Source organism: Mercenaria mercenaria, chromosome 4 (assembly GCF_021730395.1).
Source record: "Mercenaria mercenaria strain notata chromosome 4, MADL_Memer_1, whole genome shotgun sequence".
In the NCBI taxonomy this organism is placed as follows: domain Eukaryota; kingdom Metazoa; phylum Mollusca; class Bivalvia; order Venerida; family Veneridae; genus Mercenaria; species Mercenaria mercenaria.
In genome coordinates, this window is record NC_069364.1 from 72,981,013 (window position 1) to 73,001,282 (window position 20,270).

At 35.0% G+C, this 20,270-nt stretch overlaps 1 protein-coding gene across 8 annotated transcripts in view; it reads left to right on the plus strand.

Annotated features, from left to right (window-relative positions):
- The window catches only part of LOC123552137 (phosphatidylinositol-binding clathrin assembly protein LAP-like), a 48,103-nt gene that overhangs the window by 19,791 nt on the left and 8,042 nt on the right, over positions 1-20,270 (plus strand). For 2 of the 8 annotated variants that reach the window (XM_045341547.2, XM_045341549.2), the window contains 11 exons: positions 2,173-2,193; positions 3,043-3,093; positions 4,541-4,682; positions 4,951-5,049; positions 6,030-6,086; positions 7,651-7,725; positions 10,717-10,857; positions 12,430-12,583; positions 18,324-18,441; positions 19,460-19,510; positions 19,886-20,128. In XM_045341547.2, coding sequence (XP_045197482.2) covers positions 2,173-2,193; positions 3,043-3,093; positions 4,541-4,682; positions 4,951-5,049; positions 6,030-6,086; positions 7,651-7,725; positions 10,717-10,857; positions 12,430-12,583; positions 18,324-18,441; positions 19,460-19,510; positions 19,886-20,089 — 1,113 coding nt within the window. In that variant the 3' untranslated portion in view covers positions 20,090-20,128. The remainder of the gene's footprint in view (positions 1-2,172; positions 2,194-3,042; positions 3,094-4,540; positions 4,683-4,950; positions 5,050-6,029; positions 6,087-7,650; positions 7,726-10,716; positions 10,858-12,429; positions 12,584-18,323; positions 18,442-19,459; positions 19,511-19,885; positions 20,129-20,270) is intronic. The other 6 variants (XM_045341553.2, XM_045341552.2, XM_045341550.2 and 3 more) reach the window with 6 other exon arrangements.

A 20,270-nucleotide genomic window follows, 5' to 3' on the forward strand; every position in this document is an offset into this window, starting at 1 on the left:
GTAACAACAGATATTGTATGATTTTTTGTTAACAGGGAAAATGTCATGTAGTTTGATATTGATTTGTATTAGATTGAACGTATCTGAAAAATATACTCGCAAAAACAGGAATATCCGGAAGCATTTATGGAAATTTGGGTTTTCATGTGCAGTCAAAAATAAGCGGGCGTTGAAATATACATACATGTAGGTTATAAAACTTCACAGAATGATCTGTTTTTACAATATAGTCAGTTAGGCCGTTATAAATGATATGCTTAATTATCATTCACACCCATACCTGATTGTTCATGTCGCCCAAACCTTTTTAAAAAAAAAATTGAAAAAAACGTTTTTAGCTCATCTGATTTTTTGAAGAAGAAAAAGAGAGTTACACTTGATGTGTCGGCATCGGCATTGCCTGGTTAAATTTTATGTTTAGGTCAGCTTTTCTCCTAAACTATCAATAAACTATCAAAACTTGCTTTAAAACTTGCAACTCTTGTTCACCATCAATAGCTGACTCTGTACAGCAAGAAACATAACTCCATCCTGCTTTTTGCAAGAATTATGGCCCCTTTGGACTTAGAAAATCAGATTTCTTGGTTAGGTTTTATGTTTAGGCCAGCTTTTCTCCTAAACTATCAAAGCTATTGGTTTAAAACTTGCAACACTTGTTCGCCATCAAAAACTGACTCTGTACAGCAAGAAACATAACTCCTTCCTGCTTTTTGCAAGAATTATGGCTGCTTTTGGACTTAGAAAATCAGATTTCTTGGTTAAGTTTTGCGTTTCGGTCAACTTTTCTCCTTAACGGTCAAAGCTATTGCTTTTAAGCTGACTCTGCACAGCAAGCATCGTAACTCTACATTGCTTTTTTGCAAGAATTATGGCCCTTTTTGGACTTAGAAAGTCATGGGTATTACAATATTTCTAGTATACAGAGACAAAAAAATCAGATGAGCGTCTGCACCCACAAGGCGGTGCTCTTGTTTTATACAAGATACTGTCAGTTATTGGAAATGAAAAATAAAATGCCCTCCTGCACTTTAAGAAAAAAAAATAGAATGATAATTTAGCAATTAACTCGTAATGGCCTTACGCATCCACTTTTATAATCCTTTTTTGCCATATTTACATTTTAGAATGCTTTAGCTTAATGCATTCAGTGATTTTCTTGTGCATTTTGCAATGCTATATTTGATTAACTATTATCTGCGAGAGCCATGTTTTATGATTGATAACAGACATTACAGTCTATTGATTTGTTGGGTTGAAGCATCAATTATTTATGATGCAATTCAGGAAACTGTCCTCTCATAGATAAGAATATTTGAAAATCATCAGTTTCTTTAAAATGAATATCTAATCAGCATCATTATTACTGCTTGTATTGATCAATGGTGTTAATGAGATATTAAGATTTGATTGAAAATATGAATAATTGAAGTTACTGTATTTTAATTCCAATTTCACAGATTTCTTTTAAACTTTGCATGAATGTTTCTCTACAGTTATACACAGGTATTCAGAGGACTCTGTGCATTAGACTTGCCTGAATAACTTGAATTTTGAAGTATTAACAGAGTGGGGTACCATTTAAGACAGATTTTTCCCTTAAATTACAAAAATTGATTTCTGAGAAAACTAGCTTTAACATAAGCCCATAAACTGTTCTAGCTAGCAAAATGAAAATTTCGCTGATGGCAATAATATGACATCTGGTATCTTTCAACTTGGAAACCAGTGAAATATGTTCTGTCTGTATGGAGACAGTCTGTTATTTGCTTGTCAAAAATGATGTTGTAATAATCCTACCAATAACAAGTTACAGAAACCACTCACTGTTTCCTCAGACGATAAAAAACCCAGTATATCAGTGTCCTTTCCCTTTTAATATTTCGAAAATGTTTAGATTATGATTGTATTGGTATTTCTATATGAAATACACTCATGGAGAAGGAATATACTGAAAAATCTGGCCACTAACCAATTACTGGGCACTAACCAATTATATGTGTGCTGTATAAATATATAAAGTACAAGATGATAGTATATCCAGGAGGAACCATAAAGACTTATTTAGTAATCAGCTTGAACAGTGAGTCTAAAGTACCAGGCTAAAAAATGCACTTCAAAAGAGTGTAAAAACATGATTTTTTTATGAGTATTTGTGACTATTGTTCTATTCAGGGCTCCAGTGTAACAGAAAAGGTAGTATATAATATCTCTAATATATAACCAACAAGGAGCTTTCTTTTCAGCAGTTAATCTATTAAAATTTAATGCTATTTTAATAAAGTTATCTGATGTTGACAAAACTGATATAAAACAAGTTGAATGGCATAGTATTACATGGATCAGTCAAGATTTTTGCAGTATATTGATAAAGCATATTAAAGGTTGGTGTCTCGGGGGAACATTGTTAAATGTTCAATGGTTTATAGTTAGAACATTATATATCCAGTAAATGGCCTGTCTGGCCTGGCTCTATCTGTTTCATGTTAATTTTAAAATAAGGAAAACATGTAAATGAAGGTGATTTGACCAAAGTCAGTTCTTTTATCTATATATTTAAATTGCCTAGTTGTTAATAGAGAATTAATTAAAACTGGTATGAATGAAAGTTGTTGTAGGACTGAAAACCTGTAGAAAAATTCTCCTAAAGCATGCAAGGAAATGGTGTCAGTGTACTGTGCCTGTCACAGGTTATTCCTATTATGTTTACAAGTGTAGAGACATTTTGCTTCTAAACCCATCATCACTACCTTGGTTTTGGTGTAATAAGTGACATGGGTACTACTGTACATAGTTCAAGGGTGAACTTTCTCTGTTACATTTAACTACCATAATCGCCCCATGCATGGTATTTGATGGCATGTTGGTATTTCAGATCTGTCACTTGTCTTCAGGTGCACTGTACATTAAATAAAACAATTTTGTATATATGACACAGTAAAGGGAGGGTTTTAAGTTGATCATTATATAAAGTAACACAGTATATATTATATATGAAAAGAGAGAATAACACCATTAGTAATATTAATACTATTATACCATCAGGAAGGGCATCAGGAAGGGCCTGTCATTGATTTACTGTCCGATGAACCTCAGGTACTAAAACAAACATCACTGCATCACTTATATACAATATCATATTTACACACTTGTGTCTCATCACTGAGAAAGTTTGTACTAAAAATCAACAATTGTTTGCAGTAAGTACACAACGAAATACGGCAATGCTATTTTTGGGGGAATGAGAGTTTAAACAGGAGCAAATATTGTATATACGCAAGCAGCAGAGCAAAAGCATGTATTGATGCAGTGATTGTGGCTATAGAAAACAAACACACCATCTTTTGTGACTTGAAATTAGGTGTATTTCCGGAGGAATGTTTTAGTGCAACTGTCCCTATTTTCAAACAGAAATTTATGTCCGACCTTCAATAGCTGAGATTTATTGATGGGGGAAGCTGTTAAGCTAACTCAGTAGGTATTTTGGTTATCTACTTTCTATAGTCAGGGATGAGCTAGTCACAAAAGATGGTTGTTGTTGATGGTTTTGGTTGCCATGCTTTCAAGGCTTCCATAACACCCACAGAATGTTGGTATTTAGCCTGTAGAAACACCACTTTTTGGTTTCATTAATCTTCCAACTGTGCATTGGTCTTTTATTTTCATGATTTTTTGTTTAGGAGAACAGCCTCCTAATTGTATTGGTATGTTTCGATTTGTATAACATGATCAGATTGCATGCCACATGCAAAGATTTTGCCTATTCATTCATTTGTTCAAGCTTTGGAATAAAGATTGACCATCTTAGAAATTGAGTAGAAATGAAAACGTTTTTTAGAAACATGAAGCTTTAATGCTCTTTAAAAAGTTAATTTGCATAAATTTATCTACCATTTTATTTTTGAAATGTTGGCTGATGTTCAGTTGATCATGTTGTATAAGAAACACGAGAGTATTTTAACTGATATGTTCTTTTTCAGTTAAGTTCAAACAGCATTTTGTTGTTTGTAATATTGAACACTACATGTTACAAATTATTTCAGTTTTAGATTTTTTGTTTCCTTTCAAGGATTATCGTATTACTTGAAACTTCTCTATGTAATTAGTGCATCTGAAATCTACGTGTGTCTTTTTGTAAGTTTATTGTATCTATTACTCAGACAAATCGATTTATATTCCATAAAAATGACAGTGGTTTCGAAATATTATTCTCTGATTTTCTTGAGAATATAATCATGAACATTTGTCATGCAGTTATAAATAGTGAATAACAGTTGGCTGCAGTTTTAATTAAGCCTGATAATTGGCTTGTAGAATTGCACATGATTTTCATAAATTCAGAATCAGTTACAATGATACAGGTTAAAAGAAAAAAACACAGTTTGTTTTTGCCTCAAGATACTTAAAAATTTTTGATAGAAGTTGTTTTAAAGATAAGCTGAGAAGATTTAACATAACGGGATATAGAGATTATGTTAATACTGTAGTCAGGTATACAGCTGATAGGCTTGTTCATGAGTAACATGTTGTTTTGTTATTATAGGAGCAGAAAGCCAAAGAGACAGGAGCATCCCCTAGTCAGCCCACAGCTTCCACAGCAAACAACCCCTTTATGAGCCCCACATCAGCTCCTGCTGCACAGACATCACCTGCTAAACCCAGTGCTGATTTACTCAATCTAGATGGTGAGATAACTTCTCCTGTTACATATAGATCTGATAAAACTTTCCACATAGTTGTGCATATCTTCGGCATGTTCTGCTTTAGGGATTTTCAACAGAGTAATGTCCCTTGATTTGTCATATTTTACCGTGTTTACACTACTTGCTGTATGTTATTTGGTTGAATTTCACTAAATCTCGCACTTGATTAGTGTGAAGCATAGTTGTGCATAGATCACATAGACAGTTTAGCCTTTTACTGGTATTTCAGAATCTGTAATTAATATTTCAGAAAATCCATTTGTGGAGAATGTGAAGAGTGTTATGCAGATGAACTCTGGTATGAATGCATTTGGAGCACCAGCCTGGGGACCACCACCAATGTCTAGTGGTAAATAACAGAACTTCATGTTCTTGATGAAAACTGCCTTCTGTGTAATTCTTTTCCATTAAATAACCATAAACATCCTACATCTGGAAAAATGTATACACAGAAAATGTAGCACTTGTAAACTCCCGGAATGTGACGTATGTTACATAAAAATGTTGTTCATTAGTTACCCACCTTGCTTGCTACCTACTTAAAGGTGTCCCTTGTGCATAATAAAGGCTTAAAGGCTTTTTAGCTGGACTATTAGAATAATAGGTAGAGCTATCGGACTCGCCAATTTGTTGGTGTCTCAGTCTGCACGGGCGTCCAAGTCCTGAGTGCCGATTTGGTTAATTTTTTGTATGTAAGCTGGTACCCACTGATGGGAATGGATTGAATCTTCACACACTTGTTCACTGTGATGAGTTGACTAACATTGTACAGGTTTCATAACATCCATTTTTCAACTTTTATATTCATTCAATTGACAGTGTTGTTGAATAGTTGAGCGTTGCTCTCCGCAGATAGCTGTTGTTAGATAAGAAACTGTCTAAAATGACCTTAACTTGGATTCAGTATAATTAGTTAAATACTTTTATAATTTCTTGTGACTAGCTGTTATTTTCTTATAATGGAAGAAACTTCCATCACTGATAATTTCCTTAACCCTTAGCCTGCTGGCGGCAAGTGATTCTGCCTTTGCGACCAGTGCAGACCAAGATCAGCCTGCACATCTGTGCAGTCTGATCATGGTTTGCACTGTTCGCCATTCAGTCAGTATCTTTTTTGGTAAGCACCCCTTTTAACAGTTAATGGTACTGTCCAAATTGGAAGATGGACAAGTTCATTATAGAAATTTAGCAGGGTAAGGGTTAATAGACTTAACATGATATTGCAAGTTGTCAGAATATTGCCATTGCTTATATTTTGTATTGCTATACTGTCTTGCAGATAAAGATAATGATTTAGGTATAGAAAGATTTTTTTTATATTATTAACAGGAGGCTTTAATGAACCAACTTTTGCCCAGTTTCCCAATGGAACAGGAGGTACTTCAAGTAAGTAACCAATCAAAATCTAGGTAAAAGTCACATGACTCACTGGGGATGGTCACATGGTGTGTGTGCTTGCTATTCAAAGCAGTTTGCTTATAGTAATTTCACCATAACACATTGGAACTTGGAAAATAACACTGTTTGCTGACTCTCTGCTTGCTTTATCTTTGCAATGTTCTAATTATGGTATTACATTGTAAGTTTAATCGCATTTGATGTAATGGTAACATTTAGAATTTCATGATACTCTGTAGAAGATAGGGTATTTCATGGGTGTTGGAAAGTAGATAGTTATAAACTGCAGTCTCTTATCTATAAATGTCATATTGAAAGGTGTCTGGGCCTGCCGGGTAACAAGACTATTGCTTCAGACAATTTTTGTATCAGTTTTGATTTTGAAACATGCCAGAGAAAAACTGGCTAGCTTTCTTTTAAAGAAATTGGAAAATTTGAAAGTGACAGCATTATCAGAAAGGACATATAGTATTGTTTTTTGGGCAGGTCTATTAGTGGAGATGCTTATAGGATTTTATATCTGTTCCTGTGAAAAAAGCTTTATATATTGAAGAACCTTATGGGAGCATATGACAGCTAGCTCTATATTACTGACTAAACATTCATCATTTAAGCATGTTGTAAAATGTTTATCTGATAATTTTTTTTCAGCTTTGAATCTGCTATAAGTTTCTGTAGGGCAGATTATATTTTTTATAATAGCATAACTTGATGGATTAAGTCTTATCAAAACATTTTACCAAATAGGGGAAATTTAGCTGCAGAACTGTATTATTGAAAAATAACTTCAATATGGGCATGTAAAAGTATTATAAATCTTTAAGGTGCTGTGCTGTACAGAAGCTTATTGAAGTCTTTTTTTTCTTGATTAACTTCTATGAATTGCTCTAACTTCCACATAACTAACATGTATTAGTTCAAGCAATAACATTTAAATGAAATTGATATGCATTGCCCTATCTTATGTTACCAGTATCAGATTTTCCTATTTCTTTAGAACAGGACAGTCTGGCATCCTGTTAGTCTTGTGTTTTTTGCATATAACACCTAATTGTGGTGACAATTTTAGTTTGGGGCTGTTTGCAATCAATGTCTGTTGCACCAAAATAAATTTCTGTTAATATTCCAACTGGTAAAGTTGGTTGCTGACACTTTTAAACATGAGAGAAGCAATGAAGAAACTTTTCAATAAATTTTGATTATAATCTCAAGATTTTTTTTGTCCCACTGAAAGTGAAGGCAATTAGAGGACAAGTGCCAAATTGTCCTCCACCTTATTCTTTCTGTAGCTTGAAGGTTTGGTACTACCTCAATTCGACCTTCAGATTTGATTTTCCCGATCGATTGAAATTTGCCAGAAATTTAAAACCTCACCAAATTAAAACTGTGCCATAAACCAGTTCCACCAAAAATTTAGTGTTAAACAGAACAAACTTTGTACTTAGTGAAGACAAAATACCTTGCTGTTGCAATTATCTGTTAAAGCAAGATACATTCTTAAATGTTATTGGTTGACATGGTTATAAAGGTGTGTATATATTCATGTTACTAGTGGCAACTCTGGATCTTTCAACTACAACTACGAGTGCTCTGCCTCTCAATCCTTCTCCAACAACGGTTCCTTCAGGTACGATCCTTTCCCCTTTCCTGTACTCACTGGTTTATCTATGCAGTCAGTTACTGAACTTACTGATGTACCTTCCAGTTCGATTGGAATTAACCCTTACCATGCTAAATTTCTATAATGAACTGGTCCATCTTCTAATTTGGGCAGTTATCATTTGAAGGGGTGTTTACTGAAAATTTACTGACTGAATAGCGAACAGTGCAGACCATGATCAGACTGCACGGATGTGCAGGCTGATCTTGGTCTGTACTGGTCGCAAAGGCAGAATCACTTGCCGTCAGCAAGCTAAGGGTTAAGTAAAATTTGCTTAAAACAATATTGATATATAGATATAGAAATTTTCTGGGCAGTAAAAGTAGCTCTGTAAATCTAAAGCATAACACAATGTATAAAGCATTCCTGCATATGTACATGCAGTCTTGGAAGTTATCCATGTACATTGCCCTGTGTTGTAACAGACAGCACATGTTTGCATAGATGAACAAGTGAAAAAAAAGTTCAGCATGGACATTATCTTGCCTCCATTCTTTATATACCTCTCCAAAACTCACTTCTGTGTTAGAAAGTTTACAAAATTTTAGAAGCAGTGATTTACAACTGGGAAGTGTAACATTCACCAACTTATGAACAAATCTAGCAAGTTCATGTAAAGTGGTGACTGGTCTGATTGCTAGAGCTGACTTAGAGTATATATCAACTCTTGTGCATAATTATACACTATTTTTACTGTTATTTCTTGATTTATTCATAGTTTTTCTCAAGTTCTACAGTATTGTACAAGCATTTGTCTTTGAGACATGGTTGGAGATTTACGATACATTCATGATAGCTCATAACCATAGGAACATACTTGCTTTGAAGTCATTTTACACCTAACTGCTATTTCATGAATGTTTACCTAAGATACTGACATTTTATGTATGTAAAACCAAAATTGCAACTAAACATAATTATGATACTTTCTCAACAAAGTGTCTGAACCAGTAGCCTTTGACCCCTATGGTGCATTGGTTGACATGGTGACCAATGAGGCAGGGGTCAATGCTGAAGGAATGGGCGGAGCTATTTTTGGCTCCTCCCCTGGTAAAGATGAATTTCAACAAGGTTGGATTATTGTATTGTACTATATAGCTTAATTGTGCATGCTGGTAGCATTTTATAATGAAAAATTATTTCAAAATATAATTTTTGGTTTTTGTTAGCTCACCAGATTACAACCTAATTTCACACAATCTTAGGGTGACTGTCAGCCAAGATTGTACAAATTATTTCAGTTTGTCTAAAACATTGTTGTCAGGAATATGGTTACATTTCCCTATATACTTTAAAAATCTTCTTGTCAGAAACTGCTGGTTTGAAATAATTTCACAAGAATGATCCTTTGGTGACCTTTTACTAAGAATGTTCAAGTTCTGAATCATTAAAAGAACGTGGCTTTGAAATCTGAAAATCTGAAAATCTTCAAAATCATTTTCTTCTGAACTGTTGGTCCAGTTTTATAAAATTCACAGACATGTTTCTTGAGTTACTTTCCTAAAGAGTGTTAAAATCATTCTGCTTTGTTAAAAAAACCATGGCAACTTTGGGGCATGGTTAATTTTCTCTATAGTGGGAAATTAAAAAAAAAAAACATCAGAAAATGAAATAGTTCCACTGGTATCTTTAGTGGTGACCCTCTACTAAGATTGTGAAGATTATTCTGATTTGTTAAAAAAAAAAAAAAAACAAGGAAAAAGGCACAGCAGCCAGTTTGGTTAAATTATGTATATAGTGGAAACTATGTATATAGTTGAAGCTTTATATAAGAACTTGTTGGCCTGATTCTGATATAGTTTCACACAAATGTGTCTTTTGTGATTTCCTACAAAGAACATTCAGATACATCAGCTTTGTCAAAAAATATAACTGCCAGAGAACATAGTCACTTCTCTATAAGAATATAATGGAAACTTGATAAACCTCCATGTCAGAAAGTGACTGGTTTAAAAACAATTTTACACAAGTGTTTCTTAAACATGATCAGCAGAGGTAATAAATAAATAGAAATCTTCAAGCACTATCTCAAAACCACTGGTCTTATCAAAAAGTATTTTCACAGAAATGTTCCTTGGTTGACCCTGTAGTAAATTTGTTAAAAGTCATCTTGATTTGTCAAATCAAATGGGGTTTCTGCAACTGGTCTAGTTTTCCCTGTATGGTCCTGTGGAAATTTTTGAAAACCTTGAATCTACATTAGGTTTCTGCAACTGGTCTAGTTTTCCCTGTATGGTCCTGTGGAAATTTTTGAAAACCTTGAATCTGCATTACACTTTCCAAAGTTACTTGGCAGAACTGTTTCTTATTAAATCTTTTCAAGATATGTAACTCTGGTGAGCAATGTAGACCATCATGGTCCTCTTGTATGAAGACTGGGTGGCTATTTGGTTCTTTGTACAAGATGTTTTAGTCTTCAAGAATTATTTTAGTACTTTTCAGATTTATGCGAATATTAGTTTATTATAAGCACATAGACACCAGTTATTTGTCATGTAGTCTGTTGTATAACACCAGAAAAAAATCTCTCCAAATATAACATTTAAAAGGTTGAAGGAAAAATTTGTTGTCATCAAGTTACAAATCAGTTTTGTTGCATCAGTTCACACATTCAGTTGCTCTTTTGTTTCTTGATGTCCTGATATAATATGGTATCTATTTAAATAAAATGTCTATATAGCGTATATTATTTCACTTTCTGTAAATAGAGTATTCTTCTGTTAAAAAGAAATTCTGGTGTGAAAAGTTAGATCTGATTATACTATTTGTTGCAAAGATTTACTAAAAGATGTATTCATATTGAGGGAACATATTACTTAAAAACATTTCTAACCTAGTATAAAGTTTTTATCACATATATTAATGAACTTAAACCATGTGATTTTTGGACTGGTTGTCGCCTGCCATGAGTTCTGTTGACATGTACTTAACGAATATTCAATGTAAATATGCATTCAGGATTAGGTCACCAGAGCCCATCTGTAGCACGAAGTATGAGCCCGGCGGTTGATGTGTTTGGTGGAGAAAGTCACCCACCCTCCTCCACCAACCTGTTCCCCACCACAGGACCTTTTGCCACCTCTGACAATGACCTCACAGGTTCTTACTGTGTTGTTGGGCTTTTTGTATCACCAATTTCCTGTATAATTTATTTTCCTTGTTTACATTTCTTAATTTGGTCGTTCAGTTGTTTTCCTTTGTTTGTTATTGACACTATCTCTGTCATTACTGCACTTTCTTATAAAATTCAACACTTGGGTTCAGTCTGTCAATAGATTATAATTTTCTGACTGGTCTGTATATCTTAATTATGTTGCCATAGTTACTGTGTTGACGTTTGGTAATATGTTCTTTATTACGAAAATTTTACCTCCAGGTACTGAAGATTCTTCTTGTATTGTGTAAACATTGTAGAAAGTAACATTATTGTTTATTAGCTTTTGATTTAAGGGAAAGGCAATGTTGTTCTGGTGTTAATTCTGTTTGCTTGGAATTCTTAAATCATTCACAGAAGTGAAATAATTTTCAAAATCAACTGAAAAATGAGAAAGTTATGAGCATTTAAATACTTTTTCAAAATGGTGGCCATTTTGTTTCCATGGCAAAAAAACAAAATGGTGGCTTATTAAATTTCGAGAAACATATTTGAACTGTATATTCTTATTTCTGTAATATAATTTCTCTACCTTTTCCAGCTATAATGAAAGAAATTACCATGCTTTACATCTTACTCTCTAGGAAATAAATGAAATTAATCTGTTTAAAAGGTTATTTGCTAAGTAAAGAATTCAGCAGTGTGTAAATGACATCATAAACACACTAAAATGGCTGCTTCCATAATCACTATTTTTCTTAAATTTCAAACTGCCATATAGCCCGCCCGCTTAGCTCAGTAGGTAGAGCGTCGGTCTACAGATCGCGGGGTCGTGAGTTCGATCCTCGGGCGGGCGTATGTTCTCCGTGACTATTTGATAAACGACATTGTGTCTGAAATCATTAGTCTTCCACCTCTGATTCATGTGGGGAAGTTGGCAGTTACTTGCGGAGAACAGGTTTGTACTGGTACAGAATCCAGGAACACTGGTTAGGTTAACTGCCCGCCGTTATATGACTGAAATACTGTTGAAAAACGGCGTTAAACCCAAAACAAAAAAAAAAAAAAACTGCCATATCTTTTTCAATAAAGGTCCGATTTTAAAAATTCTTTCAGCGTTATGAAAGGTTTTCAGATGACTTTTATATGAAATTAACTTATTGTCAGGCATTCCTTGCCCTTTAATGTTTAGTTAATTACATTATTTTTTACAGGTAATTACTTTAAGCAGCCAATTTAATATGTATGTAACAGTGCTTTGATGTTTGTGTCACTATCACTGTCACAACATTTTACATTTACATTGTATGTGGAAAATAATTTATTAGTATTTTACAGTGTTGGCATTTTTATGTTGCCTATTGTAGCATTGGTTTTTTATGACAATGGAGTGATTTTTCTCATAGTAAATTTATAAACTGTTGTTACATAGAAATTTACTTAGATTAATTTAACTACAGTTAAGAAATTCTCCCCACATGTTAAATTTGTTTAAAACATTCACACTAAAGATTCCTTTTTTATGTATTCTTTGCTTTGTATGCAAATGTATAGACAGGTAGATTTGTATTTTTCAGGTTTTGATGCATTTGGTGAGATACTACAACCAGCAGGTAAACAACAACAGGGAGAGACACAGCAGCAGCAGGCTATAGGGAAACAGGACCTCGACTCAAGCCTGGCTCTTCTAGCAGGAAATATCAGTATCAATGGAGCACAGTCTGTCAAAAAGTAGGTATCACAAGACTTTAAGTCCTGTATAGAAAATAAATAGATACCTGCATTAACCCTTACCCTGCTAAATTTCTATAATGAACTTGTCCATCTTCCAATTTGGACAGTACCATTAACTGTTAAAAGGGGTGCTTACCAAAAAGATACTGGCTGAATAGCGACCAGTGCAGATCTTGATCAGACTGCAAGGATGTGCAGGCTGATCATGATCTACACTGGACGCAAAGGCAGAAACAATCGTGTCCAGCATGGTAAGGGTTAAAGCTGTCTTTAGCTTGACTGAAGAACAAGGAGGGCTGTTGTACTCATCCTAACATTGTGTTATATTCAGGTTAAGGTTTTCCCAGTTTCACTATATCTTTTAACTGAGCCCATATATGATTAACCTTACATGAGGATTGGCTTTATTAGTCCCCTACTGGTTGAAAACCAGTTTTGGGGACTATAGGAATGCACTTTCCTGTCATTCCGTCCGTCCGTCTGTCCGTCCGCAATTTCGTGTCCGGTCCATAACTCTGTCATCCATGAAGGGATTTTAATATTACCTGGCACAAATGTTCCCCATGATGAGACGACGTGTCATGCGCAAAACCCGGACCCCTACCTCAAAGGTCAAGGTCACAATTGGAGGTCAAAGATCAACAGGGCTTTTTTCCTGTCCGGTCCACAACTCTCCCATCCTTGAAGGGATTTCAGTATTACTTGGCACAAATGTTCCCCATGATGAGATGACGTGTCATGCGCAAATCTCGGACCCCTAGCTCAAAGTCAAGGTCACAATTGGAGGTCAAAGGTCAACGGCTTTTTTCCTGTCCAGTCCATAACTCTCCCATCCATGAAGAGATTTTAATATTACTTGGCACAAATGTTCACCATGAGGAGATGACGTGTCTTGCACAAAACCTGGACCCCTAGCTTAAAGGTCAAGGTCACAATTGGAGGTCAAAGGTCAACAAGGCTTTTTTCCTGTCCGGTCCATAACTCTCCCATCCATGAAGGGATTTTTAGCTCTACTATTCGAAGAATAAGTAGAGCTATCCTACTCACCACGGCGTCGGCGTCACACTTTGGTTAAGTTTTTCGTACCAGTCCACATTTTGACAAAGTCTTTTGAGATAAAGCTTTGAAACTTTCAACACTTTCTTACTATCACCATGTCCAGTTATAGGCAAGAGCACATAACTCCATCAAGGATTTTGGCTGAATTATGGCCCTTTTTGACTTAAAAATCTGTGTTAATATTTCGTACCAGTTCATATTTTGACAAAGTCTTTTGAGATAAAGCTTTGAAACTTTCAGCACCTGTTAACCATCACCATATCCAGTTATAGGCAAGAGTACATAACTCCATCAAGGATTTTGGCTGAATTATGGCCCCTTTTGACTTAGAAATCTTGGTTAAGTTTTCCGTACCAGTTCATATTTTTTGTAAAGTGTTTGACATATGGCTTTGAAACTTTTATTACTTGTTTAGTATAATAGTCTCTATCTGTAGGAAAGAATACATAACTCTGTCATCTATTTTGGCTGAATTATGGCCCTTTCTGGACTTCGAAATTGGTTCTGTTATCATACAAGTCCACGTTTTGTCAAAACTATTTGACATTTTGCTTTTAAACTTTGAACACTTGTTTATCATTATGATTTCCATCTGTAAGCAAGAGTACATAACTATTTTGACTGAATTATGGCCCTTTTTGGACTTTGAAATTGGTTCATACATTGCCATTTTAGTACATAACTATTTTGACTGGATTATGGCCCTTTTTGGACTTTGAAATTGGTTCATACATTGCCATTTTAGTGCAAGACTTATCGAAATCAAAGAAATACAGGAACGTTGTTTGTCTAATCTATTTATTTCTTTTGTCTGAATATCTGTGGAAATATTTTGACCCCATTCTTCAATCAATTCTTCGAATAGTCGAGCGCGCTGTCATCAGATAGCTCTTGTAATATTACTTGGCACAAATGTACCTCATAATAAGACGATGTGTCATGCACAACTTTCAGACCCCTAGCTCAAAGGTCAAGGTCACACTTAGCAGTCAAATGTTAACAAAGCATGAACAGGGTCTGTTTTGTGTCCGGTCCATAACTCTGACATTCGATAAGGGATTTTAATATCACTTAGCACAAGTGTTCCCCATGATGAGACGACATGTCATGCGCAAATCCCGGACCTCTAGCTCAAAGGTCAAGGTCACAATTGGGGGTCAAAGGTCAACAGTTTTTTTCCTGTCCCGTCCATAACTCTGCCATCCATGAAGGGATTTTAATATTACTTGGCACAAATGTTCCCCATGATGAGACAACATGTCATGCGCAAAGCCCAGACCATTAGCTCAAAGGTCAAGGTCACAATTGGAGGTCAAAGGTCAATAAGGTTTTTTCACTGTCCGGTCCAGATCTCTGTCATCCATCGAGGGATTACAATATTACTTGGCATAAATGTTCCCCATGATGAGACGACCTGTTATGCGCAACACCCAGTACCCTAGCTTAAAGGTCAAGGTCACACTTTGAGATCAAAGGTCAAGAGGATTTTTTTCCTGTCCGGTCTATAACTTTGTCATGCAAAGCAGAATTTAGATATCATTTGGCACAAATATTCCCCTCGATGAGACAACATGTCGTGCGCAAGAACCAGGTCCCTAGGTCTAAGGTCAAGGTCATATTTAGAGGTCAAAGGTCAAATTCAAGAATGACTTTGTACGGAACATTTCTTCTTCATGCATGGAGTGATTTTGATGTAACTTGGACCAAATGTTCACCACCATGAGGCACCCTTGTTTTTAGAATTACGTCCCTTTGTTTTACTATAAATAGATTTTATTGTAACTTTTTTATTACTGGCAGTAGAGAAAAATCAAGACCACTTTTCTGTGGTACAGCATGCATGTTACATCCAATTTTTAGGGGTTTTTTTCTTGTGGACTTATATTATTTAGATTTTTTTTTTTTTTTTTTTTTAAAGATTAATTTCCCTTTGTTGTTACTATAAATAACTTACATGATAAAATTTTTATAATCAGCCAAAAAAATTCAAAATGAAAACAACTGTGGGTTTTTATATATGCACATTTTAATCCAAGTGTGTTGTTATAACATATTGTATATGTAGTACAATATTGTTTATACATCATTGACAGATATCAGTAAATTATGTTATACTGCAGTAGAGAAAATTAGGTGCTTTCCAGTAGGGGACTTTGTATTGCATGGCAATACTTCATTCACTTGTTAAGGATAGAGGCAATCTTTAAGGGTGCCCCACATGTCGAGGTAAGTGGGGACAAGCCTCGCTGGGTGTGGGGGAGTGAATTCTTCATGTGAGGAAGTCATCCAGCTGGCATACGGAAGGTTGGTGTTCCAGGTACCTGCTTGTGATGAAATAATGCATGGAGGGGCACCTGGGGTCTTCCTTCTCCATTAAAAGCTGGAAAGTTGCCACATGACCTAAAATTGTGCCGGTGTGACTTTAAACACATCAACCACAACAACAAAAAACATTTTTGAATATTGAGTTGAGCATGTTGTCCTTCCAAAGCTCTTGTTTGTAATAATTAGGGATGGGAACGAATATTCGAAAATTGGCGGAATACTTGAATGTGAAAATCAAATTCGAATATTCCTAAATTAGTGTACAGTTTTTTTAGCTCACCTGAGCATGAAGTGCTCAAAGGTGAGCTTTTGTGATCGCCCTGTGTCTGTCGTCCGTCCGTCGTCATCGTCGTCAACAATTTGACTGTTAACACTCTAGAGGTCACAATTTAGGCCCAATCTTAATGAAACTTGGTCAGAATGTTACTCTCAATAAAATCTTGGACGAGTTTGATATTGGGTCATCTGAGGTCAAAAGCTAGGTCCTCAGGTCAAATCAAAAGAAAAGCTTAACACTCTAGAGGTCACAATTTGGACCCAATCTTCTTGAAACTTGGTCAGAATGTTACCCTCAATAAAATCTTGGACGAGTTTGATATTGGGTCATCTGGGGTCAAAAACTAGGACACCAGGTCAAATCAAAGAAAAAGCTTGTTAACACTGTAGAGGCCACATTTAAGACTGTATCTTCATGAAACTTGGTCGGAATGTTAAATGTGATGATTTTAAGGTCCAGTTTGAATCTGGTTCAAGTAGGATCAAAAACTAGGTCACCAGGTCAAATCAAAGGAAAAGCTAGTTAACGCTCCAGAGGCCACATTTATGACCTTATCTTTAAGAAACTTCGTCAGAATGTTAATATTGATGATCTTAAGGTTCAGTTTGAATCTGGGTCATGTAAGGTTAAAATCTAGGTCATCAGGTCAAATCAAAGGAAAAGCTTGTTAACACTCTAGAGGCCACATTTATGACCATATCTTAATAACACTTGGTCAGAATGTTAATCGTGATGATCTATAGGTCAGATTTAAGTCTGGGTCATGTGGGGTCAAAAACTGGGTCACCAGGTCAAATCAAAGGAAAAGCTAGTTAACACTCCAGAGGCCACATTTATAACCATATCTTAATGAAACTTAGTCAGAATGTTAATCTTGCTGATCTTTAGGTCAGATTCAAATCTGGGTCAGGTGGGGTGAAAAACTAGGTCACTAGGTCAAATCAAAGGAAAAGCTTGTTAACACTCTAGAGGCCACATGTGTGACTGTATCTTCATGAAACTTAGTCAGAATGTTAATCTTGATGATCTTAAGTTCAAGTTCAAATCTGGGTCATGGGGGGTCAGAAAATAGTCCACCGGGTCAAGTCAAAGGAAAAGCTAGTTAACACTTTAGAAGCCACATTTATGACCACATCTTAATGAAACATGGTCAGAATTTTAATCTTTATGATCTTTAGGTCAATAGTTCAGGTGAGCGATACAGGGCCTTCATGGCCCTCTTGTTTCAAAATAGGTATTGTTGATTTTGAGCAATCTAAGCATACTAATTATGCAGAATAAAACTGTTTGTTCTGTCGTGTTTGTTTATCGCGTGCCAAAAACTGTCCAACTAAGAAGAAAATTGCAGTGCATAATTGGCAGGGGCCGCCCTTACAGATTAACAGTTTGCAGCAGGCGTAAATGTGATACTTGTCAAAAATTGTACAATTAGCAAGAAAATTGCAATGCATAATTGGCAGGGGTCATCGTTACGGATTAACAATTTGCAACTGGCATAAATGTTATGCCTTTTTATCTTTTGTACATTTTAATTGGCGCCTCTTTTATGTTACAGAAGTTGTTTGTATATTTTTTGATAAAATACGTAGTAACCGTCGTATGATTATGATACTTTTTGGAGCTGTATAAGCTACTCTTGAATAAAAGTCGACACGTTGATTTATGCATGTACATTTGTAAATGAAAGTATCGGTGTTTTTGGGGGGGTTTTCCCCCCGTATCTTGACTGAAAGAAACGTCCCTTGCCATTTTTATCTAACAGTCCATATTTACTACGATGATTCACGTTTTAAACCACGAAATATATTGTGTATATGCCAATCACTTAATAAGTATTTAAAGCTTCCATTACACAAGCTGAATATTCGAATATGGCAAATCGAATATTGATTTCAGTATTCGTTCCCATCCCTAGTAATAATGCCTCATAAGTTGAACTTAAAAAAAAAAAAAATGCAAGATGGATAATTCCATGTGAGGCTTGAATCACTTTTTAAAAATATCACCAGAAATGCTTTGTAAATAATGTCAAATTTGTTTCCATTGAATATACTGAAACTGTTCTTCTTTAATTAGGGCACAGCATCAGTGGCAGCCTAAAACAGATCAGAAAAAGACTGGTGGAAATAATTGGGCTCCAACCCAAATGTCACAGGCAACTACTTGGGCTCAGCCCACTTATCCACAGGCAACTGTAAGTGCTACTTTTCTCATGAATTAAAACATGTGATAGAGAAACAAGAAAATATATATATATATATATATATATATATATATATATATATATATATATATATGTATATATATATATTGGGATACACATATTCCGATCATAAATAGATAAATTTTGCACAAGCGTTGTTAAATAAATCTACGCGTTTGTAAATTTCAGTCGTATAATTTCAATTGAAGAATTTCTGAGATACAAATGAACTAAAGCAGTTCTTTTGGTTCTTTTACATGCCCAACGTTAAGCATTGATACGATTTTTATAAGCACGTCCCAATATATATATATATATATATATATATATATATATATATATATATATATATATATATATATATATGTACGATTAACTGTTACATTTTAGATAAGTGACAGTAAATAATACTGATTACTCTTGTTGTTGTCCACTTACTGTTAATACTTTTTCTCAAGTTTTGGCATTATTTTACTAGATTCAGGTAGTTGCAAATCATATTAAATCTGAAGGGGTGGAATGAAGATCTTTTCAAAAAGTTTGAGATATCTTTGAAAGTGTCCTTTTTATGACCAAAAATGTATATTTCTCTCGGTAAAATTCTGACCCATGCAAAATTTTGAATTTTTAGCTCACTTGAGCAATTAGTGAACAAGCTAAAACTTTCTTGAAATCCATGGACCCTGGGTTTAACTTTTAAAACTGTTGATAAAATGCCAAGAAATCAAACAAACAAATACTGTAATCCAACAGACATTTTGAGGGTTGTGCAGGATTGTATAGGAAAGATTGCATCAAGTTTATTGACTTATGTACTCCTGGGTTGGAAAAGGTGCTTCATGATAATTTTGCAGTTGTTGGTGGTTGATGTGCCTTATAGATAGATCATAAATGTGTTTCATTCTGTTTATTGCATCAACTCTGCTGTTGATTGGTGTAGCAAGTCTTGAGAATGGGTGATATAAAAAATTTACACAAAATTGATGTTGACAATTTGTATGTATTTTAGATGCCAGGCATGCAGATGGGATATGGTCAGCCGGGAATGCAACCAATGATGGTATGGTATAATAACACTGTTATCTTTGCAGATTTATACTATAAAAACATAACTACATAAAAAGTATTTCAGACATGCATATTACATTGTAATATGTCAAGTTACTGACAGTTTTGTAGATCATGATTTAGACATCCAGTCAATGGCTCAGCCTGACCACAGGTTTGAAACTGTTTGGGAGGCAGGAGCTGGCTTCTAGAAGGGCTGTGACTGTACTCTGTTAACCATCCATCCATTTTGAGGGACACAGAACCTTTCTCTTTAATAATTAAAAAGCTGAAAAATTGTCATATAACCCAATATGTTGTTGTGATAAGAAACCAACAACAAAAAACATAATTGCTATTACTGTACCCTTTCTCCCTTTATTTACAGCAACCAGGTATGGTTGGAGCACCAATGATGGGTCAGATGGCTCCTATGACAGGCATGCCCATGACTAGTATGCCCCAGATGGGCATGGGTATGGGACAACCAATGTATGGAGCTGTGAGACCAGGGATGGTACCCATGGGCATGGCGCAGCCTAGACCACCTGTTTCCCAAAGCCAACCAAATGATCCATTTGGAGCATTGTGAGACTGTCCTATATGAATGCATGTGATGTGTGTATTAGTGGTGAGTAATTAATGCTCATACTTCTAATTATAAGCAAACATGCTGTAATTGCTTAAATTTATAGTTAGATTAAAATTTAAATGTTTTTTTTTTTTTGTTTTTTTTTTTTCATTTGAATAAACAAGTTATAGAGAAAGTTTGA